The sequence below is a fragment of the Bombina bombina genome, chromosome 6 (genome assembly GCF_027579735.1).
Source record: "Bombina bombina isolate aBomBom1 chromosome 6, aBomBom1.pri, whole genome shotgun sequence".
Lineage (NCBI taxonomy): Eukaryota > Metazoa > Chordata > Amphibia > Anura > Bombinatoridae > Bombina > Bombina bombina.
In genome coordinates this window covers 1,077,336,811-1,077,362,310 of record NC_069504.1, presented here as the reverse complement: position 1 = coordinate 1,077,362,310, position 25,500 = coordinate 1,077,336,811, and the positions used below count along the sequence as shown (strand labels likewise).

The 25,500-nt window shown below is 35.1% G+C and overlaps 1 protein-coding gene across 1 annotated transcript in view; it reads right to left on the bottom strand.

Annotated features, from left to right (window-relative positions):
* Positions 1-25,500, bottom strand: part of AGBL3 (AGBL carboxypeptidase 3) — a 323,892-nt gene that overhangs the window by 250,115 nt on the left and 48,277 nt on the right. Inside the window, exon 4 of the mRNA XM_053719686.1 lies at positions 15,074-15,181. Coding sequence (XP_053575661.1) covers positions 15,074-15,181 — 108 coding nt within the window. The remainder of the gene's footprint in view (positions 1-15,073; positions 15,182-25,500) is intronic.

Genomic DNA, 25,500 nt, shown 5'->3' with positions numbered 1-25,500 from the left:
GTAGCGAATTTAGGGAATTAATTTAATTATAGTGTAGTGTTAGATCTAATTGTAACTTAGGTTAGGTTTTATTTTACAGGTAAATTTGTCTTTATTTTAACTAGGTAGCTATTAAATAGTTAATAACTATTTAATAACTATTGTACCTAGTTAAAATAAATACAAAGTTGCCTGTAAAATAAAAATAAATCCTAAGCTAGCTACAATGTAACTATTAGTTATATTGTAGCTAGCTTAGGGTTTATTTTATAGTTAAGTATTTAGTTTTAAATAGGAATAATTTAGTAAATGATAGTTATTTTATTTAGATTTATTTAAATTATATTTAAGTTAGGGGGGGTGTTTGGGTTAGACTTAGATTTAGGGGTTAATAACTTTAATATAGTGGCGTCGACTTTGGGGGCGGCAGATTAGGGGTTAATAAATGTAGGTAGGTGTCGGCAATGTTAGGGACGGCAGAATAGGGGTTAATAAAATTTAACTAGTGTTTGCGATGCGGGAGTGCGGCGGTTTAGGGGTTAATATATTTATTATAGTGGCGGCGATGTCCGGTTCAGCAGTTTAGGGGTTACATTTTTTTTAGTAGTTGCGATGTGGGGGGGGGGGGGGCTCGTTTTAGGGGTTAATAGGTAGTTTATGGGTGTTAGTGAACTTTTTAGCACTTTAGTTAAAAGTTTTATGCTACGGCGTTAGCCCATAAAACTCTTAACTACTAACTGCGGTACCAGTCTTGACAGGAGAGGGTCTACCGCTCACTTTTTGGAAGACTTGTAATACCGGCGTTATACAAGTCCCATTGAAAAAATAGGATACGCAATTGACGTAAGTGGATTTGCGGTATTTTCGAGTCTGGCCGAAAAAGTGAGCGGTACACCTGTACCTGCAAGACTCATAATACCAGCGGGCATTAAAAAGCAGCGTTGGGACCTCTCAAACGCTGCTTTTTAAGGCTAACGCAAGACTCGTAATCTAGCAGAGTGTGTTCACCAAAAATGGGCCAGCATCTAAACTTACATTCTTACATTTCAAATAAAGATACCAAGAGAATGAAAAGAATTTTATAATAGGAGTAAATTAGAAAGTTGCATAAAATTGCATGCTCTATCTGAATCACGATAGAAAAAAAAAATGGGTTCAGTGTCCCTTTAATTAAAATATGTAAAATGATATTTATGCAATATTCATAATAAAAAATGAAAGTGTTTAAATATGTTCTAAGTATTGTTAAAGGGACAGTCTAGGCCAAAATAAACTTTCATGATTCAGATAGAGCATGTAATTTTAAACAATTTTCCAATTTACTTTTATCACCAATTTTGCTTTCTTATCTTGGTATTCTTAGTTGAAAGCTTAACCTAGGAGGTTCATATGCTAATTTCTTAGACCTTGAAGCCCACCTCTTTTAGATAGCATTTTAACAGTTTTTCACCACTAGAGGGTGTTAGTTCACATATTTCATATAGATAACACTGTGCTCGTGCACGTGACGTTATCTGGGAGCAGGCACTGATTGGCTAGACTGCAAGTCTGTCAAAACAACTGAAAAAAGGGGCAGTTTGCAGAGGCTTAGATAGAAGATAATCACAGAGGTTAAAAGTATATTATTATAAATGTGTTAGTTATGCAAAACTGGGAAATGGGTAATAAAGGGATTATCTATCTTTTAAAACAATAAAAATTCTGGTGTAGACTGTCCCTTTAAATAGATATTCATATACTGTATATATATATATATATATATATATATGAGACAAAAAGCGGTGAGATAGGGTGCAAAAGAAGAGAGAACAAAAGAAAAACTAGGTTGCAGATATTCACCAAACAATAACCAGAAACCTCAGCTGCTATCCCTTTAAGGAAAGTGTGCACTGGAGCAGGGAACTTCAGTATACACTCTCCAATGTGAAATGAAGGAGGAAGAGGACAAAAAGGGAGGGAATAGCGCTGTTTCTGTTACTTAAACTATATGAACAGATTACATAAATAAACCATACAATGATAATGGTAATAATAATAATGAATTGAGGAGTGAAAAATTCAAAACGGTAAAACTAAGCGCTTATAAGTCTAAGCACATTATGAGTCTAAACACATTAATAAATATTAATTATTAACCAAACAGTTCATGTAAACAATGGATTGGAAAATTGTATTGCACAATATTGCCTTATATAATTCAATAAGGTAGTGTATAGTTGCACTCCTGTGTAAATAGTGGAACTTCTCACTTACAGGATAAGACCTCAATCCTATGAGGTAAGGTGTTTGCACTGCAGAGAAGTACTTCTATGGAGGAGATTGGTGTCTCCACAGATATAATCAATTCCCCTCTTAGTATATGGTAAACTTTCAGGTGCTTTCTAGCAGTCAGTGTTCCTTCTGCCTCTCAAGTATGGGATCTTTTCTTTTCAGAGTATGATAGATCGCCCAAGGAATATATATAAAGAAAATAAAAGCCGCAAATAGTGTGATACCGTTTTAAAAAAACACACACTTTATTCACATTTAAAACACTTTGAAAATGCCTGCTTACATGAATTAACCTCAAGCTAATATGAGGTATTGATATAACTTTAGGTGGTTGCTTACAAGGATGATTGCTCGTTCTGGATTTGCAATATACCAGTATCCCAAGGTAGGCCCCAATAGTCCACAGTAGCAGGGACAGAAATCCGGATCATCTGGTAATAAAGTTTAGTCAGTCAGTCTAACGCGTTTCAAAGAATTGTTATCAATGCTTCCTTCTTCTTCAGAGACTTGTACTAGAATGAGCAGCTGTTCTCGTTTTAAAAAGCATATTGCGGTTGGAATGGGTTTCTATTGGCGATGCTGCCATTGGTTAAAATAACCACACTTCTTCCTACGGCTATGCGTCACACGGATTGGTTAACTTTGGAACATGTGACACGCTGACACTATATGCAGCTAAATTGCCGGTTAACAAACCGGAATGGGGGAATTCTTTCTTATGATTATGTTATGCATATACAAATACATTGATATCGTTTAAAACATGTATTCTAAGGTGCATTTCAAGTGATACTGCTTAAAAATGGCGGACCAATAAAAAGAAAAAGAAAAGGCTCGTACTAAGTGAATAATATTAATACTTAAAATATTTTAAAAATTATTAAATATATCTGACATAATAAAATTCGACAGAAATAAGGTTTATAAAGAACAAGCAGCATAATTTCAACAGTTTTTATAGTTCCACACGTCAATCAATAGAATTTATATATACGTATTTAAAAAAACTTGTATGTCATATATTTACAGATTCATGTGATACCTTAATATGTGTTTACAGTTAAAAATTGGAAATTAAGACTTACGAATTAGAAACTACAGGGGAGACATACTTCATTCATTAGTTTTCCAGAAATGCAGCTAGGTCTATGTCTTTATTCAAACCATTTGACATTAAGGTATTCATAGTGTGGATCCAAAAAGTTTATTTTTTTCTAAGTGCACTTGTTCTATTGCCCCCTCGTTTGTGTGGTTTAACATGTTCAATAATAGTTTCCCTGAGACATTGTGGGTCTTTATTATGAACATTTTTATAATGAAGGGACAAATGATGTGATTTCTCACCTGCAGTTATATTGGTTAGATGCTCAAATAGCCTCTTCTTGTAAGGTCTAATGGTCCTACCAATATACTGCAAATTACAACTGCATTGTAACATGTACACTACATATTCAGTTTTGCAGTTACACAGAGACTTTATTTCAAACTCCTTTCCTGTATTACTGGACTTAAACCCTTTTTGTGGGCTTATTTCCACTGAAATGATGTATGTATGCTTCACAGTTTTTTCTATTTCATTTATAAAAGCCTTCAGACTGTCTCCCTTACCAGATTTAATTATTTGTTGGATTAGTTCTTGACTAGGCGCTAAAATAGATTTTAGATTTTTCTTTTTCTTATATATTACTTTTGGATTATCCTTAGTTATTTCTTTGAGTAACTCATCTTTTTTAAGATGTGCCAATGTTTTTTTAGGATGTTGTTAATATGTTTGTAACATAGTAACATAGTAGATAAGGTTGAAAAAAGACTGAAGTCCATCGAGTTCAACCTATACAAATCTAAAATACTTACAAAAAGCTCCAGTTAAGCTTAAATAACCCCATTAAAATGTGACCCATTTAATACTAGCAATCATATCCATGAATTTTGTTTATACACAGAAATGTATCCAGACTATTTTTAAATGTATCTATGGTATTGGCATTCACTACCTCCTTTGGTAATGAGTTCCACAATTTTATTGCTCTTACAGTGAAAAAACGTTTCCGTTGCAGGAGATTAAATCTCCTTTCCTCCAACCTTAAATTATGACCTCTTGTCAGAACCAATTTTCTTGGAATAAAAAGAGCTTCTGCCATCTCTGTATATGGGCCTTGAATATATTTATATAAAGTAATCATGTCACCTCTCAAGCGCCTTTTTTCTAAAGAGAACAGACCCAGTTTGGCTAGCCTCTCCTCATAGGTTAATTTCTCCAATCCCCTTATTAGCTTTGTGGCCCTTCTCTGAACTTTTTCTAGTTCTGCAATATCTTTTTTAGCAATCGGTCCCCAGAACTGCACTCCAAACTCAAGGTGAGGTCTTACCAGGGCTTTATATAATGACAGAATTATGCTTTCCTCCCTTGAATCAATGCCTCTTTTAATACATGCTAGTATCTTATTAGCCTTTGAAGCCGCTGCCCTGCATTGTGCACTCATCTTTAGCTTGTTATCTATTACTACTCCCAAATCCCTTTCCTCCTGTGTTTGGCTAAGTCTTGTCCCATTTAAAAAATACATAGCCTGCTTATTTTTACTTCCAAAATGTAGAACCTTACATTTTTCCGTATTAAATCTCATTTTCCATTCACTTGCCCATAGTTCTAATTTTAGCAAATCCCTTTGCAAAGAGAGTTCATCCTGCTCTGACCTAATGACCTTACTCATTGTATGTGGTTACTAAACTACAGGATGTATGATTATGTGAATCATCCTTACTTTTTCCTTTTAGTAATGTACTTCTTGAAATTATTCTAGTCTTTCTGTCTGCCTGTTCAAGGATTTTATTTTGATATCCTTTTTTCTGAAATATTGTTTCTTTAGTTCCATAGATTCTCTATCGTAATCTTCCATTTTTTAACAGTTGCAACGGATTCGTTGGAACTGTCCATTGGGGATATTTTCAATCCACTTTGGATTATGGCCACTGGTTGCATGTAAGTACCCATTACTATCCGTATCTTTTTTATATAATTTCAATAGTATATTATTGTCTTCCTAAAAAAACACCAAATCTAAAAACTCTTTCATTTGGGTCTGTTTTTTTCGTAAAAGAGATTAAAATCATTTATACTGATGAAAGAAATAAATTCCTCTATAATCTCATGTGTGCCTGACCAAATTAAAACAATATCATTGATAAATCTACCCCAAAAAACAATGTGGGGAAAAAAAGGGTTATTTTCCCAAATTTGGGTCTCTTCCCATGCCCCCATATAAAGATTGGCATAACTAGGGGCAAAGCGAGTATCCATGGCTGTACCATTTATCTGTAGATAAAATTGGTCTTCAAAAAACATAATTTATGTAAGAACTTACCTGATAAATTCATTTCTTTCATATTAGCAAGAGTCCATGAGCTAGTGACGTATGGGATATACATTCCTACCAGGAGGGGCAAAGTTTCCCAAACCTTAAAATGCCTATAAATACACCCCTCACCACACCCACAATTCAGTTTAACGAATAGCCAAGAAGTGGGGTGATAAGGAAAAAAGTGCGAAAACATATAAAATAAGGAATTGGAATAATTGTGCTTTATATAAAAAAATCAAAACCACCACAAAAAAAGGGCGGGCCTCATGGACTCTTGCTAATATGAAAGAAATGAATTTATCAGGTAAGTTCTTACATAAATTATGTTTTCTTTCATGTAATTAGCAAGAGTCCATGAGCTAGTGACGTATGGGATAATGATTACCCAAGATGTGGATCTTTCCACACAAGAGTCACTAGAGAGGGAGGGATAAAATAAAGACAGCCAATTCCTTCTGAAAATAATCCACACCCAGAATAAAATTGAAAAAACATAAGCAGAAGATTCAAACTGAAACCACTGCCTGAAGTACGTTTCTACCAAAAACTGCTTCAGAAGAAGAAAACACATCAAATGGTAGAATTTAGTAAAAGTATGCAAAGAGGACCAAGTTGCTGTTTTGCAAATCTGATCAACCGAAGCTTCATTCGTAAACGCCCAGGAAGTAGAAACTGACCTAGTAGAATGAGCTGTAATCCTTTGAGGCGGAGTGTTACCCGACTCAACATAGGCATGATGAAATAAAGATTTCAACCAAGATGCCAAAGAAATGGCAGAAGCTTTCCGGTCTTTTCTAGAACCGGAAAAGATGACAAATAGACTAGAAGTCTTTCGGAAAGACTTAGTAGCTTCAACATAATATTACAAAGCTCTAACAGCATCCAAAGAATGCAATGATTTCTCCTTAGAATTCATAGGATTAGGACATAATGAAGGAACCACAATTTCTCTACTAATGTTGTTAGAATTCACAACCTTAGGTAAAAAATTCAAAAGAAGTTCGCAGCACCGCCTTATCCTGATGCAAAATCAGAAAAGGAGACTCACAAAAAAGAGTAGATAATTCAGAGACTCTTCTGGCAGAAGAGATGGCCAAAAGAAACAAAACTTTCCAAGAAAGTAATATAACGACCAAAGAATGCATGGGTTCAAAAGGAGGAGCTTGAAGAGCCCCCAGAACCAAATTCAAACTCCAAGGAGGAGAAATTGACTTAATGACAAGTTTTATACGAACCAAAGGTTGTACAAAACAATGAATATCAGGAAGATTAGCAATCCTTCTGTGAAAAAGAACAGAAAGAGCAGAGATTTGTCTTTCAAGAAACTTGCGGACAAACCTTTATCTAAACCATCCTGAAGAAATATAAGTCTTCCAGACTCTATAATATATCTCTCTAGATACAGATTTACGAGCCTGTCACATAGTATCAATCACAGAGTCAGAGAAACCTCTTTGACCAAGAATCAAGCGTTCAAACTCCACACCTTAAAATTAAGGTTTTGAGATCCTGATGGAAAAAAGAACCTTGAGACAGAAAGACTGGTCTTAACGGAAGAGTCCACAGCTGGCAAGAGGCCATCCGGACAAGATCCGCATACCAAAACCTGTGAGACCATGCTGGAGCTACCAGCAGGACAAACGAGCATTCCTTTAGAATATTGGAGAATACCCTTGGAAGAAGAACTAGAGGCGGAAAGATATAGGCAGGATGACACTTGTAAGGAAGAGATAATGCATCCACTGCCTCCGCCCGAGGATCCCGGGATCCGGACAGATACCAGGGAAGTTTCTTGTTTAGATGAGAAGCCATCAGATCTATTTCTGGGAGTTCCCACATTTGAACAATCTGAGGAAATACCTCTGGGTGAAGACCATTCGCCCAGGTGCAACGTTTGGCGACTGAGATAATCCGCTTTCCAATTGTCCATACCTGGGATATGAACCGCAGAGATTAGACAGGAGCTGGATTCCGCCCAAACCAAAATTCGAGATACTTCTGTCATAGCCAGAGGACTGTGAGTCCCTCCTTGATGATTGATGTATGCCACAGTTGTGACATTGTCTATCTGAAAACAAAAGAACAACTCTCTCTTCAGAAGAGGCCAAGACTGAAGAGCTCTGAAAATTGCACGGAGTTCCAAAATATTGATCGGAAAACTCACCTCCTGAGATTCCCAAACCCCTTGTGCCGTCAGATACCCCCACACAGCTCCCCAACCTGTAAGACTTGCATCTGTTGAGATTATAGTCCAGGTCGGAAGAACAAAGAAGCCCCCTGAACTAAACGATGGTGATCTGTCCACCATGTCAGAGAGTGTCGTATAATCGGTTTAAAGATATTAATTGAGATATCTTTGAGTAATCCCTGCACCATTGGTTCAGCATACAGAGCTGAAGAGGTCGCATGTGAAAACGAGCAAAGGAGATCGCATCTGATGCGGCAGTCCTAAGACCTAAAATTTCCATGCATAAGGCTACCAAAGGGAATGATTGTGACTGAAGGTTTTGACAAGCTGATATCAATGTTAAACTTCTCTTGTCTGACAAGGACAGAGTCATAGACACTGAATCTATCTAGAAACCTAAAAAGGTTACCCTTGTCTGAGGAATCAATGAACTGATTTGTAAATTGATCCTCCAACCATGAACTTGAAGAAACAACACAAGTCGATTCGTATGAGATTCTTCAAAAATTAGAAGACTGAGCAAATACCCAGATATCGTCCAATAAGGAAATACCAAAACCCTGTTCTCTGATTACAGAAAGAAGGGCACCGAGAACCTTTGAAAAAAATTCTTGGAACTGAGGCTAGGCCAAACGGTAGAGCCACAAAACTGGTAATGCTTGTCTAAAAAGAGAATCTCAGACACTAAAAGTGATCTGGATGAATCGGAATATGCAGATACACATCCTGTAAATCTATTGTAGACATATAATGCCCTTGCTAAACAAAAGGCAGGATAGTCCTATAGTAACCATCTTGAATGTTGGTATCCTTACATAACGATTCAATATTGATAGATCCGGAACTGGTCTGAAGGAATTGACCTTCTTTGGTACAATGAAGAGATAAAATAAAACCCCAGCCCCTGTTCCAGAACTGGAACTGGCATAATTACTCCAGCCAACTCTAGATCTGAAAACACATTTCAGAAATGCTGAGCCTTTGCTGTGTTAACTGGGACACGGGAAAGAAAAAAATCTCTTAGCAGGAGGCCTTAACTGAAGCCAATTCTGTACCTTTCTGAAACAATGTTCTGAAACCAGAAATTGAGAACGGAATTGATCAAAATTTCTTTGAAGAAAACGTAATCTGCCCCATACCAGCTGAGCTGGAATAAGGTCCGCACCTTCATGGGTACTTAGGAGCTGGCTATAGGTTTTCTATAAGGCTTGGATATATTCCAAACTGGAAATAGTTTCCAAACTGATAACGCTCCTGAGGATGAAGGATCAGGCTTTTGTTCCTTATTGTGAGGAAAGGAACGAAAATGATTATTAGACCTAAATTTACCTTAGATTTTTTATCCTTTGGTAAAAAAGTTCCCTTCCTTCCAGAAACAGTTGAGATAATAATTTATTACCCTGGAAAGAAAGGGAAAGCAAAGTTGACTTAGAAGACATATCAGCATTCCAAGTTTAATCCATAAAGCTTTTCTAGCTAAAATAGCTAGAGACATATACCTGACATCAACTCTAATGATATCAAAAGATGGTATCACCAATAAAATTATTAGCATGTTATAGAATAATGATAATGCTATAAAATTATGATCTGTTACTTGTTGCGCTAAAGCTTCTAACCAAAAAGTTGAAGCTGCAGCAACATCCGCTAAAAATATAGCAGGTCTAAGAAGATTACCTGAACATAAGTAAGCTTTTCTTAGAAAGGATTCAATTTTCCTATCTAAAGGATCCTTAAATGAAGTACTATCTGCCGTAGGAATAGTAGCACATTTAGCAGGAGTAGAGACAGCCCCATAACCTTAGGGATTTTGTCCCAAAAAAACTCTAATCTGTCAGATGGCACAGGATATAATTGCTTAAACGTTTAGAAGGAGTGAAAGAATTACCCAAATTATTCCATTCCCTGGAAATTACTTCAGAAATAGCATCAGGGAGATTAAACACTTCTGGAATAACTACAGGAGATTTAAAAACCTTATTTAAACGTTTAGATTTAGTATCAAGAGGACCAGAATCCTCTATTTCTAATGCAATTAATACTTCTTTAAATAAAGAACGAATAAATTCCATCTTGAACAAATACAAAGATTTATCAGCATCAACCTCTGAGACAGAAACCTCTGAACCAGAAGAACCATTATCAGTATCAGAATGATGATGTTCATTTAAAAATTCATCTGAAAAAAGAGAAGTTTTAAAAGACTTTTATGTAAACTAGAAGGAGAAATAACAGACATAGCCTTCTTAATGGATTTAAAAAATAAAATCTCTTATGTTTATCAGGAACACTCTGAAAATTAGATGTTGACGGAACAGCAACAGGTAATGTAACAGTACTAAAGGAAATTTTATCTGCATTAATAAGTTTGTCATGACATGCAATACAAACAGCAGCTGGAGAAACAGATACCAAAAATTATAGCAGATACACTTAGCTTGGTAGCTCCAGCACTAGACAGCGATTTTCCTGTAGTATCTTCTGACTCAGATGCAACGTGAGACATCTTGCAATATGTAAGAGAAAAAACAACATATAAAGCAAAATTGATCAAATTCCTTAAATGACAGTTTCAGGAATGGGAAAAAATGCCAAAGAACAAGCTTCTAGCAACCAGAAGCAATGAAAAAATAAGACTTAAATAATGTGGAGACAAAAGCGACGCCCTTATTTTTTAGCGCCAAATAAGACGCCCACATTATTTGGCGCCTAAATGCTTTTGGTGCCAAAAATGACGCCACATCCGGAACGCCGACATTTTTGGCGCAAAATAACGTCAAAAAATGACGCAACTTCCGGCGACACGTATGACGCCGGAAACGGAAAAGAATTTTTGCGCCAAAAAAATCTGCGCCAAGAATGACGCAATAAAATGAAGCATTTTCAGCCCCCGCAAGCCTAACAGCCCACAGGGAAAAAAGAGTCAAAATTTTTGAAGGTAAGAAAAAATGATTAATTCAAATGCATTATCCCAAATATGAAACTGACTGTCTGAAAAATAAGGAAAGTTGAACATTCTGAGTCAAGGCAAATAAATGTTTGAATACATATATTTAGAACTTTATAAACAAAGTGCCCAACCATAGCTTAGAGTGTCACAGAAAATAAGATTTACTTACCCCAGGACACTCATCTACATGTTTGTAGAAAGCCAAACCAGTACTGAAACGAGAATCAGCAGAGGTAATGGTATATATAAGAGTATATCGTCGATCTGAAAAGGGAGGTAAGAGATGAATCTCTACGACCGATAACAGAGAACCTATGAAATAGACCCCGTAGAAGGAGATCACTGCATTCAAATAGGCAATACTCTCCTCACATCCCTCTGACATTCACTGCACGCTGAGAGGAAAACCGGGCTCCAACTTGCTGCGGAGCGCATATCAACGTAGAATCTAGGACAAACTTACTTCACCACCTCCATCGGAGGCAAAGTTTGTAAAACTGAATTGTGGGTGTGGTGAGGGGTGTATTTATAGGCATTTTAAGGTTTGGGAAACTTTGCCCCTCCTGGTAGGAATGTATATCCCATACGTCACTAGCTCATGGACTCTTGCTAATTACATGAAAGAAATATATATTATATTTTTTTTCTAAAATTAATTTAATTGATTCTATTAAAAATATTTGTTTGTCAATTTCTATGTCAGTTTATTTATTGAACCAAAATGTCATTCCATGCCCTTATTGTGTGGTATATTGGTATAAAGTGCACTGACATCTAAAGTGGCCCATAGATAATTTGATTCCCATCTAATGTTTGATATTTTGTTTATTGCATCAGTAGAATCTTTGAAATGGGATTTTAATAATGGGACCAGTGGTTGTAGAAAAGTGTCGATGAATTCTGATAGTTTTGATGTTAGACAATTTATACCTGACACTATCGGTCTCCCTGGTGGATTTGCCTTATTTTTATGGATTTAAGGCAAATGGTAAAAAATAGCTATTGACGGTGCTCTGTTTTTTAAAAACTAAAATTCACTTTTATTTAAAAAATTCCTTGATTTTGCGGTATAAATTAGTTCCATGTATTCATTTAAAAAGTTTTTTGTTGGGTCCCGTCTAATTTTCTTGTAAGTGGCATTATCATCTAGTAATCTAAATGCTTCTGCCATATAATCAGCTTTCTCTTGTATTACGATTCCCCACCATTAGACCTTACAAGAAGAGGCTATTTGAGCATCTAACCAATATAATTGCAGGTGAGAAATCACATAATTTGTCCCTTCATTATAAAAATGTTCATAAAGACCCACAATGTCTCAGGGGAACTATTATTGAACATGTTAAACCACACAAACGAGGGGGCAATAGAACAAGTGCACTAAGAAAAAAAGAAACTTTCTGGATCCACACTATGAATACCTTAATGCCAAATGGTTTGAATAAAGACATAGACCTAGCTGCATTTTTGGAAAACTAATGAATGAAGTATGTCTCCCCTGTAGTTTATAATTCTTAATTTCCCATTTTTAACTGTAAACACATATTAAGGTATCACATGAATCTGTAAATATATGACATACAAGTTTTTTAAATACGTATATATAAATTCTATTGATTGATGTGTGGAACTATAAAAACTGTTGAAATTATGCTGCTTGTTCTTTATAAATCTTATTTCTGTAGAATTTTATTATGTCGGATATATTTAATTATTTTTAAAATATTTTAAGTATTAATATTATTCACTTAGTACGAGCCTTTTCTTTTTTTTTTATTTTTTTATTTATTGGTCCGCCATTTTTAAGCAGTATCACTTGAAATGCACCTTAGAATACATGTTTTAAACGATATCAATGTATTTGTATATGCATAACATAATCATAAGAGAGAATTCCCCCATTCCGGTTTGTTAACCAGCGATTTAGCTGCATATAGTGTCAGCGTGTCACATGTTCCAAAGTTAACCAATCCGTGTGACGCATAGCCGTAGGAAGAAGTGTGGTTATTTTAACCAATGGCAGCATTGCTAATAGAAACCCATTCCAACCGCAATATGCTTTTTAAAACGAGAACAGCCGCTCATTCTAGTACAAGTCTCTGAAGAAGAAGGAAGCATTGATAACAATTCTTTGAAACGCGTTAGACTGACTGACTAAACTTTATTACTGGATGATCCGGATTTCTGTTCCTGCTACTGTGGACTATTGGGGCCTACCTTGGGATACTGGTATATTGCAAATCCAGAACGAACAATCATCCTTGTAAGCAACACCTAAAGTTATATCAATACCTCATATTAGCTTGAGGTTAATTCATGTTACCAGGCATTTTTAAAGTGTTTTAAATGTGAATAAAGTGTGTTTTTTTTAAAACGGTATCACACTATTCACGGCTTTTTTTCTCTTTATATATATTCCTTGGGCGATCTATCATACTCTGAAAAGAAAAGATCCCATACTTGAGAAGCAGAAGGAACACTGACTCCTATAAAGCACCTGAAAGTTTAACATATACTAAGAGGGGAATTGATTATATCTGTGGAGACACCAATCTCCTCCATAGAAGTACTTCTCTGCAGTGCAAACACCTTACCTCATAGGATTGAGGTCTTATCCTGTAAGTGAGAAGTTCCACTATTTACACAGGAGTGCAACTATACACTACCTTATTGAATTATATAAGGCAATATTGTGCAATACAATTTTTCAATACATTGTTTACATGAACTGTTTGGTTAATAATTAATATTTATTAATGTGTTTAGACTCATAATGTGCTTAGGCTTATAAGCGCTTAGTTTTACCGTTTTTAATTTTTCACTCCTCAATTCATTATTATTATTACCATTATCATTGTATGGTTTATTTATGTGATCCTCCTTCATATATATATACACCTATAAATAATCATCTATGTATATAGGTATAGACATATATTATACCAAAATACCATCAGATATATGTAGAAATATGTATGTATGAATAAATAGAATAAATTATTCTATGTGAAGAACATTGGACTGTGAAATATTCATATTTTCATGTCTTTTTAGCGCACTTGAGAAAACGCAATTTAGTTGCTCGTGATAAGGGTGTTAGTTTTCTATTGACTTCTGTGGTGGAATATTTTAACGTGATTGCGATATTCGAAGTTTTTTTTTTTGGCGCATTAGGTTAGCATGCAAGCGAAAACTTTTTAATTTCAATAATAAAATATTAAACATATGTACAAACAAAATACTTGTTTTGATATTCACTCATTGGTTCTGTCAGACAGTAACTGAAACATAAATACAGTTAAAGTTGTAATGAGTGCTACATTTATAAGCCAGCAGCATATATATATATATACACACATACATATATATATATATATATATATATATATATATATACGACAAACCTATCTGCAGCTCCCACAGACTCGTGTGTGTGTCTCTGTAACTCATTCTGTGGAAAGATTGCTTTTATTCGTTGATGTAAGAAATAAAGAATACCTTTTAGTCTATTGGATCGGGATCCGTTTTCTTTTTTGTATATATTTATATATATACGCACACATACATACACACATATACAGTACATACACAGTATATATATATTGATACACATACACACACACACAATATATATATATATATATATACACACACACACACAAAATATATATATATATATATATATATATATACATACACACACACACACATATGTATATACTGTGTATATATATATATATATATATATATATATATATATATATATACACACACACATAAATATATAATGTATACTGTCCTAAGCTAGTAGCCAAGCAAAATGTTATTCGCTACTTCTGATCCCACTCACCACTCGCTCACACCCACTACTCCACCCCCTCTTTGCATATGTTTATCCATTGGGAAAGACCTTATTGTGCATTATTTTATACCACAACAAATTAAATAATGCTACATATAGTAATGAATTAAGAAAAATAACTGCATAGCAGTTAGCAACATCAACTAGGGTTTTAGGGGAAGACACAAAAGTGAAGCGTACATACTTAATGGCAGCTTACAATGGAATCTATGAACTGACCAGGACATTGTTGAATACTTATTGAATAGGGTATATATATACTTTTTTTTTTTTTTTACATTCATCCAAATCTGAAGGCACTTGTCTATTATACATACGATATTCAAAGATAGCTGCACAGGAAAACAGATTAAATAGGCCACAGTTTATTTTCAGAAATGTGTCCAAACATTACATAATAAAGCCTTCATATTAATGTGTCATCCTAACCATTTCAATTTTTTTTAGTCGGATAAACCACTCACCTTCATCAACAGCATAAACCACTTTGCCTTCATCAATTTCTCTACATACTGGCCCCTTTTCTAATCCTGTAGGTCTGTACATTGGCTCTGGGGTAGGTGGGTCCCATTCTGTTTGGGGAAACAAAGCTTAAAATGCATACAAGAAGTCTCTCAAAGAGAACATTAAAAAACAAATTGTATGCTTACCTGATAAATTTCTTTCTTGCCGGGCATGGAGAGTCCACAACTTCATTCCAATTACTAGTGGGATATTCAACTCCAGGCCAGCAGGAGGAGGCAAAGAGCACCCAACCAAAGCTGTTAAGTGTAACTTCCCTTACCCATAATCCCCAGTCATTCAGCCAAAGGAAAATGGAAAAAGAAGAAACACAAAAGGTATAGAGGTGCCTAAGGTTTACTAAAAAAAAAAAGGCCGAATTATATTGAAAAGAAGGCGGGGTCGTGGACTCTCCATGCTCAGAAAGAAAGAAATTTATCAGGTAAGCATACATTTTGTTTTCTTTCCTATGGCATGGAGAGTCAGCTACTTCATCCCAATTACTAGTAGGAACCAATATCCAAGCTAGAGGACACAGAATGAAAAGGGAGGGAGAACAAGGCAGGAGGACCTAAACAGAAGGCACACCGCTTGAAGAACCTTTCTCCCAAAAGAGGCCTCAGTCAAGGCAAAAGTATCAAATTTGTAGAATTTTGAAAAAGTCTGCAAAGAGGACCATGTTGCCGCCTTGCAAATCTGTTCCACAGAAGCTTCATTTTTGAAAGCCCAGGATGAGGTGACAGCCCTAGTGGAATGAGACGTTATTCTCTCAGGAGGCTGCTGTCCAGCTGTCTAATAAGCTAAACGAATAATACTTCTTAACCAGAGGGAAAGGGTAGTAGAAGTGGCCTTCTGACCTTTACGATTGCCAGAGAAAAGAACAAAGAGGACAGAACATTGCCAAAAATATTTAGTTGCTTGGAGGTAAAATTATAGAGCACACACAACATCCAGGTTATGCAGCAAATAAAAAAAAAAAACAATCAGTAACACTAAGGGTGTGTTACTACTAGGGGGCGCACAGGACCTTATATGATTATTATGTAAATAGGCTAAGAGAGAAGAGAACAAGATATTACATATAATAACTATAATAAAATATACTATACGGAATAATGTAAACAAAAGTGAAACAATTCTTATAAATATGGGACTATGAGAAACATAGGATACAACACAAATAATAACAAATACAGTAATAAGAAATTCCTGAAAGGTTCTTATCTGGAAATGCTGTCTTCTTCTGCAATGTTATATAGATGGTAAATGTCCCAATTGGGGTGGGAATAGTCCCAAATGATGAATGTGATCAAATACCAGGATGATCAATGATCAGGAACACAGATGATGACTGGAGTCAGCTGCTTTGTCAGGGAAATCAGGATCTAAGAGCAAGTTTTCTCTGTGAAAAAAATCACAAAAAGACAAAGGCGCCTCCTAGTGTAATACAGTTGGTGAAAGAGATTTGATAGGTAATCAAAAAGTTACTCACAAGTGGAGCAGCACCCAATTGTGCTAAATCAAACAGACTGGGATCTCACAGTGTCCCAGCTCACTGACACTGCAAGGAAACTGGTTTCTCCAATGTCTTGCCGGACTGACAGAGCTCAGACTCTCACAAAGAGGTTTACATAAAACCAAATTTTATTAATAAAATAAAAATCTCAGTGTCTCATGACACTAGATATTAAAAGAACAAGCAACGCGTTTCTCAGACTGCTGTCTGTTTCATCAGGCTTCCCTGATGAAACAGACAGCAGTCTGAGAAACGCGTTGCTTGTTCTTTTAATATCTAGTGTCATGAGACACTGAGATTTTTATTTTATTAATAAAATTTGGTTTTATGTAAACCTCTTTGTGAGAGTCTGAGCTCTGTCAGTCCGGCAAGACATTGGAGAAACCAGTTTCCTTGCAGTGTCAGTGAGCTGGGACACTGTGAGATCCCAGTCTGTTTGATTTAGCACAATTGGGTGCTGCTCCACTTGTGAGTAACTTTTTTGATTACCTATCAAACCTATCAAATCTCTTTCACCAACTGTATTACACTAGGAGGCGCCTTTGTCTTTTTGTGATTTTTTTCACAGAGAAAACTTGCTATGCAGCAAATATTCTTTCTGAAAAACATAAATTATGCTTACCTGATAATTTCATTTCCTTCTGTATGAGGCGAGTCCATAGCATCATTCCTTACTGTTGGGAAATACTGAACCTGGCCATCAGGAGGAGGCAAAGACAACCCAGCCAAAGGCTTAAATACTCCCCCTACTTCCCTCATATCCCAGTCATTCTGCCAAGGGAACAAGGAACAATAGGAGCATAATTTAGGTTTTCCTTCTTAATATGAGAAGAGTCCATGGCATCATTCCTTACTGTTGGGAAAACTATACCCAAACTCTAAAGGACACTGAATGATAATGTGGGCACCACAGCCTGCAAAACCTTTCTCCCAAAAGCTGCTTCAGCCGAAGCAAAAACGTCAAATTTGTAGAACTTTGAAAAAGTATGTAAGAAGGACCAGGTAGCCACCTTACAAATCTGATCCATAGAGGCATCGTTCTTACAGGCCCAAAAGGAAACCACCGCTCTAGTGGAATGAGCGGTAATCCTCTGAGGAGGTCTAAGTCCCGCTGACTCATAAGCTAAGCATATAACACTCCTCAACGAAAAAGATAAGGAAGTCGAAGAGGCCTTCAGACCCTTCCGCTTCCCAGAGTAGATAACAAACAAGGAAGAAGTATGTCTAAAATCCTTAGTATCTTGAAGATAAAACTTCAAAGCTCGAACCACATCCAGATTATGAAGAAAGCGTTCCTTCGAAGAAGAATCATGAACATTATTTTGGACTTGAATGTCCCTTTAACCTTATGCCAGGAGAAACCATGTTCTTCACACCAGAATAAGTAAGTTCTCCCCACCTTATGATGGAGGCGATGAGTAACAGGCTTATGAGCCTGAATGAGAGTGTCAATAACCCTCTCAGAGAAACCACTCTTGGTTAAATTACGAGTTTTGCGTTAAGCTGAAAAAGCAGCGTTAACAGGTCCTAACGCTGCTTTTTCACTACCGCTGGTATTACGAGTCTTGCAGGTTTAGAGATTGATAATAGAAAGTGTGTGTGCGCTTACAGCTAAGGGGTTAATAATAATCAATGCCTATATAGGTATATTGTATGGGTATATGCAAAGCGAGTACCCATGGCGGTATTATTTATCTGTAGGTAAAATTGGTCTTCAAAAATAAAATATTTTTTTTCTAAAAAGAATTTGATTCTATTAAAAATATTTGTGTATATATAGCCTTACAGCAAAGTAAGGGGGCGCTAGTGATAATATAGATAGTGATATTAATCTATATACTCTTTAAAAAATGCAAATTGGTAATTGTGTATACAATACAAATAAAAAAATAAAACAAAATAAAAGAAAAATGAAATAAAATCCTCTCAAATGAGGGAAGTCCAAATATAATTACAAAATCAAGGCAAAAATAAGTCCTTTTCAAAACCAAGTGGAAAAGCCCTGTGGTGGCTGCCTCCTCCTCGCCGACTGGTCCGGGTATAACTATGAGGAATAGAAGAAAATAGAGGGGCGCCTCATGTGTAGGATCAACAGATATAAAAATCAGTAATAACAGTAGTAGAGCCAAATGGGTACTCACACACTTCACAAGCACACCAATGTGCTGGTAGTAGCAGGCTGCAGATTCAAATAGGTGTGGCAGCTCACCTCTCAGGTAGTACTGTGATGATACTCCATGAGCACACTTATGTGCTGGTAGAAACAAGCTGCAAATTTTAGGCAGGTGTAGCAGCTCACCCCAAATCAGATTTCTTAATGCTGTAATCAAATGGCTCCAATAGGTAAAACAAAGTCCCAAAAAGGTAGAGAGACTCTTATGTATCAGCAGGGCAGTAGGTAAGTAAAGATATCCACTCAAAGGCGTATTTCCAGTAAAATACAAATATTTATTAAAAACAAAAGTTAAAAAACACAACAGAACAATTGCTGTGTTAGGTGGATAAAAAAGGGGTTAACAGTGACCCCCAATAATGCAACGCGTTTCTCGGTTTTGCATCGTTTCATCAGGCATAAAATTATTCTTATTCCTACCTCTCCTGCCTCTGCTTTATATAGCCAGCTAACAAACATTATCCTCCTTTCAGAGGGGTGTGTTTAACAATTAATCACTGACACCTGTCTAAGGTGGCTAGTCTCCTAATTACAAAATGTTAAGGAAATCCAATGTACTTATATATGCAAGAAAACAGTCTATTTGTTGTTTATAATATACGTGTATATGTACAAAAGACTAGCTTTCTATCTGATATACGTATGTGTATAAGTGTAAGGGGGATTTTCTTTCTATTCCATCTATTCTATAGATCTCCCAACAGTGATAGTCTATTCCTATACTATATATGTTATATGGCTCATCCATCAGTAATATTTCCCTATATTAATTCCCTATATTAATTGGCCGGGGTGCATATGAATTTTAACCTCTGTGGGTTTTTTTCCCTATATCTAGAAATATTCATAGCCGGAAACTTTTTACAAAATAATCTGTCCTCTTAATAATATGTCCTAACGTTGTACTTTATAAGTATTAATGGGGGTTTCTATACTACGGTAATTTTACCAATGCTGCACTCCACAAGCAGCATATATGAAATTTACAGTGAAACATTAACCCAATATTGACTTGGCTCAACTAAATGGTATGCACTGTATTATAAATAGGGCCCTAGTGTTCCGATTTCTTTAGATAAATTTGTAATTTTTATAGTTACATAGTATATTCGATCCCAAAATGTGATAAAAAATCACACATAATAAATATCAAAATAAACCACGATTTTGGAGCAAAACACAGTCTAAAATCTAGTATATAAATACGAAAAAAATCAAATTTATGTTGATAAATCCTGGAGTAATGCATAAAGTAGCATATGGTGAATATTAATATGGTGTATAATATAACATAATATGTCTCAAAGTGTGATGTTGCAACTAAATGTGACAGTAATATAAAGGTGATTAGACCATCTAATGTGATAAAAATGTGTCAAGATAATCTATTTATAAATTCAAAGAAAATACCTATTCACTAAAGTTTAAAACTGTAACTAAAAAATACTAATACTAAAGTGATTCCTAACTCTAAGTGTCCACTATATGTGAAAAAAAAAAAAAATATATAAAAATAAATAAATAATAAATAATACATTTTTAAATTTTTATTATTTATTTATTTATTTTTATATATATTTTTTTTTCCACATATAGTGGACACTTAGAGTTAGGAATCACTTTAGTATTAGTATTTTTTAGTTACAGTTTTAAACTTTAGTGAATAGGTATTTTCTTTGAATTTATAAATAGATTATCTTGACACATTTTTATCACATTAGATGGTCTAATCACCTTTATATTACTGTCACATTTAGTTGCAACATCACACTTTGAGACATATTATGTTATATTATACACCATATTAATATTCACCATATGCTACTTTATGCATTACTCCAGGATTTATCAACATAAATTTGATTTTTTTCGTATTTATATACTAGATTTTAGACTGTGTTTTGCTCCACAATCATGGTTTATTTTGATATTTATTATGTGTGATTTTTATCACATTTTGGGATCGAATATACTATGTAACTATAAGAATTACAAATTTATCTTAAGAAATCGGAACACTAGGGCACTATTTATAATACAGTGCATACCATTTAGTTGAGCCAAGTCAATATTGGGTTAATGTTTCGCTGTAAATTTCATATATGCTGCTTGTGGAGTGCAGCATTGGTAAAATTACCGTAGTATAGAAACCCCCATTAATACTTATAAAGTACAACGTTAGGACATATTATTAAGAGGACAGATTATTTTGTAAAAAGTTTCCGGCTATGAATATTTCTAGATATAGGGAAAAAACCCCACAGAGGTTAAAATTCATATGCACCCCGGCCAATTAATATAGGGAATTAATATAGGGAAATATTACTGATGGATGAGCCATATAACATATATAGTATAGGAATAGACTATCACTGTTGGGAGATCTATAGAATAGATGGAATAGAAAGAAAATCCCCCTTACACTTATACACATACGTATATCAGATAGAAAGCTAGTCTTTTGTACATATACACGTATATTATAAACAACAAATAGACTGTTTTCTTGCATATATAAGTACATTGGATTTCCTTAACATTTTGTAATTAGGAGACTAGCCACCTTAGACAGGTGTCAGTGATTAATTGTTAAACACACCCCTCTGAAAGGAGGATAATGTTTGTTAGCTGGCTATATAAAGCAGAGGCAGGAGAGGTAGGAATAAGAATAATTTTATGCCTGATGAAACGGTGCAAAACCGAGAAACGCGTTGCATTATTGGGGTCACTGTTAACCCCTTTTTTATCCACCTAACACAGCAATTGTTCTGTTGTGTTTTTTAACTTTTGTTTTTAATAAATATGTGTATTTTACTGGAAATACGTCATTGAGTGGATATCTTTACCTACCTACTGCCCTGCTGATACATAAGAGTCTCTCTACCTTTTTGGGACTTTGTTTTACCTATTGGAGCCATTTGATTACAGCATTAAGAAATCTGATTTGGGGTGAGCTGCTACACCTGCCTAAAATTTGCAGCTTGTTTCTACCAGCACATAAGTGTGCTCATGGAGTATCATCACAGTACTACCTGAGAGGTGAGCTGCCACACCTATTTGAATCTGCAGCCTGCTACTACCAGCACATTGGTGTGCTTGTGAAGTGTGTGAGTGCCCATTTGGCTCTACTACTGTTATTACTGATTTTTATATCTGTTGATCCTACACATGAGGCGCCCCTCTATTTTCTTCTAATCCTCATATTAAAAATATTTGTTTGTCGATTTCTATGTCAGTTTGTTTATTGAACCAAAATGTCATTGCTTCCATGCCCTTATTGTGTGGTATATTGGTATAAAGTGCACCGACATCTAAAGTGGCCCATAGATAATTTGATTCCCAACTAATGTTTGATATTTTGTTTATTGCATCAGTAGAATCTTTCAAATGGGATTTTAATAATGGGACCAGTGGTTGTAGAAAAGTGTCGATGAATTCTGATAGCTTTGATGTTAGACAATTTATACCTGACACTATCAGTCTCCCTGGTGGATTTTCCTTATTTTTATGAACTTTAGGCAAATGGTAAAAAATAGCTATTGACCGTGTTTCGTTTTTTAAAAACTAAAATTCCCTTTTATTTAAAAAAATTCCTTGATTTTGCAGTATAAATTAGTTCCATGTATTCATTTAAAAAGGTTTTTGTTGGGTCCCGTCTAATTTTCTTGTAAGTGGCATTATCATCTAGTTATCTAAATGCTTCTGCCACATAATCAGCTTTCTCTTGTATTACGATTCCCCCACCATTAGACCTTACAAGAAGAAGCTATTTGAGCATCTAACCAATATAACTGCAGGTGAGAGATCACATCATTTGTCCCTTCATTATAAAAATGTTCATAATAAAGACCCACGATGTCTCAGGGGAACTATTATTGGTGTCATAAAAAACACCAAATATTAAAAAATAAGTAATTCCTAATGCATGAGTGAAATTAATAAATCCTACAATTATTATTTAGGCTATTATTGTAGGATTTATTAATTTCACTCATGCATTAGGAATTACTTATTTTTTAATATTTGGTGTTTTTTATGACCGGTCATATATATGTCTATGTTGTTTATTATAACATTTTTTATTAAATATTGATTAGCTTGTGATAAACCCCTTCTCTTTTTTAATCCTCTTTTATCAAATTGTGATGCTATATTTATTTTACACTATATAGTGGCTCATTATATACTCATATATACCATAGAATATACCTATATAGGCATTGATCATTATTAACCCCTTAGCTGTAAGCGCACACACACACTTTCTATTATCAGTTATTTTCTTTCTTTTTGTTTTATGGGAGCAGATTAGTGTATGTGCAGGGGATAGATTTGCGCACCATTTCATTTTTATTATTTTGCAGGTTTAGGGGCATCGCACACTTTTTTGGCCATACCGCAAACCGACTTACGTAAAGTTCTGCCCGTCTGGAGGGCCACTTCTGCCAGTCCTCCAGATGGGCAGAAGTCTTCATTCTATCATCATCCTTCCGGCTGGGGAGTGGGTCCATCTTCAAGACATTCGACGTGGAGCATCCTCTTCATCCGATGGGCTAACGACGAATGAAGGTACCTTTAAATGACGTCATCCAAGATGGCATCCCTTAGATTCCGATTGGCTGATAGAATTCTATCAGCCAAACGGAATTAATGTAGAAAAAATCCTATTGGCTGATTGGATCAGCCAATAAGATTGAGCTCGCATTCTATTGGCTGTTCCAATCAGCCAATTGAATGCGAGCTCAATCCTTTTGGCTGATTGGATCAGCCAATAGGATTGAAGTTCAATCCTATTGGCTGATCCAATCAGCGGGCTTAATGGTGATAAAGATATCCTTGATAAAGATATCCTTGATAAAGATATTAATAATTGTTACTAGCCCCTAAATCTAGCAGCGGATTCTCCAACTTAGATTCTTTTTCACAAAGGCAGCTTTTAGGTCACACTCTTTCACACTACATACACTATTTATACGCACAAGGGGTATCTCCCCCCACTCTCAGTGGAGAGTTAGTCTGGTTTTTAAACCGTTACTTTCTTATATATTGCCTATCAGAGATATTACTATAGATAACAGATAATAAGTATATAATATATATCAAGAGTAATTTCTTTGTTAAATCACCTATTAGGCTGCAGCCAGCTAGAAGGTTCATGTTAGACAATTTTATAGGACGACTAGAGTGTTTGAATTTTTTAATATAATTTTTTCATATATTTTTTAGATATTTCCATTTTGTGCTACTTTTTATATTTGTGATACTATCCATTGTTCACACATTGTGTAATTACACAATTTGTCCAGGATTTTATGTTTGATTATTTTATATTTATTGTAAATTCATGGATCCATGAGTATTTGTGTTTTTGCTTGTGATATCATTTTGTCTGCTTAAATTTTTTTTATCCACTGTTTGTATTTGAAGAAAATAAACTGTATTGTTAAACAGTGTGTGGAGCACCGTATATGGTTTCATTTGGACCCTGCCTTCACTAGTTGGCGCTTTGATATATATATTTTTCTGATCCAATCAGCCAATAGGATTTTTTCTACCTTAATTCCGATTGGCTGATGCTCCGCGTTGGATGTCTTGAAGATGGACCCGCGCCGGAAGGATGAAAATAGAAGGGGCCGTCTAGATGAAGACTTCTGCCCATCTTGAGGACCACTTCTGCCGGCTTCGTTGAGGACATCTTGACGCTTGGATGAAGACTTCTCCCGGTAAGTGAATCTTTGGAGGTTAGTGTTAGGATTTTTTTAAGGGTGTATTGGGTGGGTTTATTTTTCAGGTTAGGGCTTTGGGCCTGCAATAGAGCTAAATGCCCTTTTCAGGTCAATGGGGAGCTTAATTTTTTTAGTTAGGCTTTTATTTGGGGGACTTGGGTGGTGGGTTTAACTGTTGGGGGGTTGTTTGTATTTTTTTTTTTACAGGTAAAAGAGCTGATTTCTTTGGGGCAATGCCCCGCAAAAGGACCTTTTAAGGGCTATTGATAATTTAGTTTAGGCTAGGGTTTTTTTATTTGGGGGGGGGGGCTTTTTTTTATTTTGATAGGGCTATAAGCTTAGGTGTAATTAGTTTAAATATCTTGTAATTTGTTTTTTATTTTCTGTAATTTAGTGGGGTTTTTTGTGATTTAGCTAACTTATTTAATTTATTTATTTGTATTTAATTTAGGTAATTTATTTAATTGTAGTGTAGTGATAGGTGTTAGTGTAACTTAGGTTAGGTTTTATTTTACAGGTAAATTTGTATTTAATTTAGCTAGGTAGTTATTAAATAGTTAAAAACTATTTAGTAACTATTCTACTTAGTTAAAATAAATACAAACTTGCCTGTAAAATAAAAAAGAAATCCTAAGCTAGCTACAATGTAACTATTAGTTATATTGTAGCTAGTTTAGGGTTTATTTTATAGTTAAGTATTTAGTTTTAAATAGGAATTATTTAAGTAATAATAGTAATTTTTATTTAGATTTATTTAAATTATATTTAAGTTAGAGGGTGTTAGGCTTAGTTTAATAAGGTTAATAAATTTAGAATAGTGGCTGCGACGTTGGGGGCAGCAGATTAGGGGTTAATAAGTGTAGTTAGGTTGTGGCGACATTTTAGGGGTTAATAAGTGTAGGTAGGTTGTGGCGACATTGGGGGTGGCAGATTAGGGGTTAATAAATATAATCTAGGTGTCGGCGATGTTGGGGA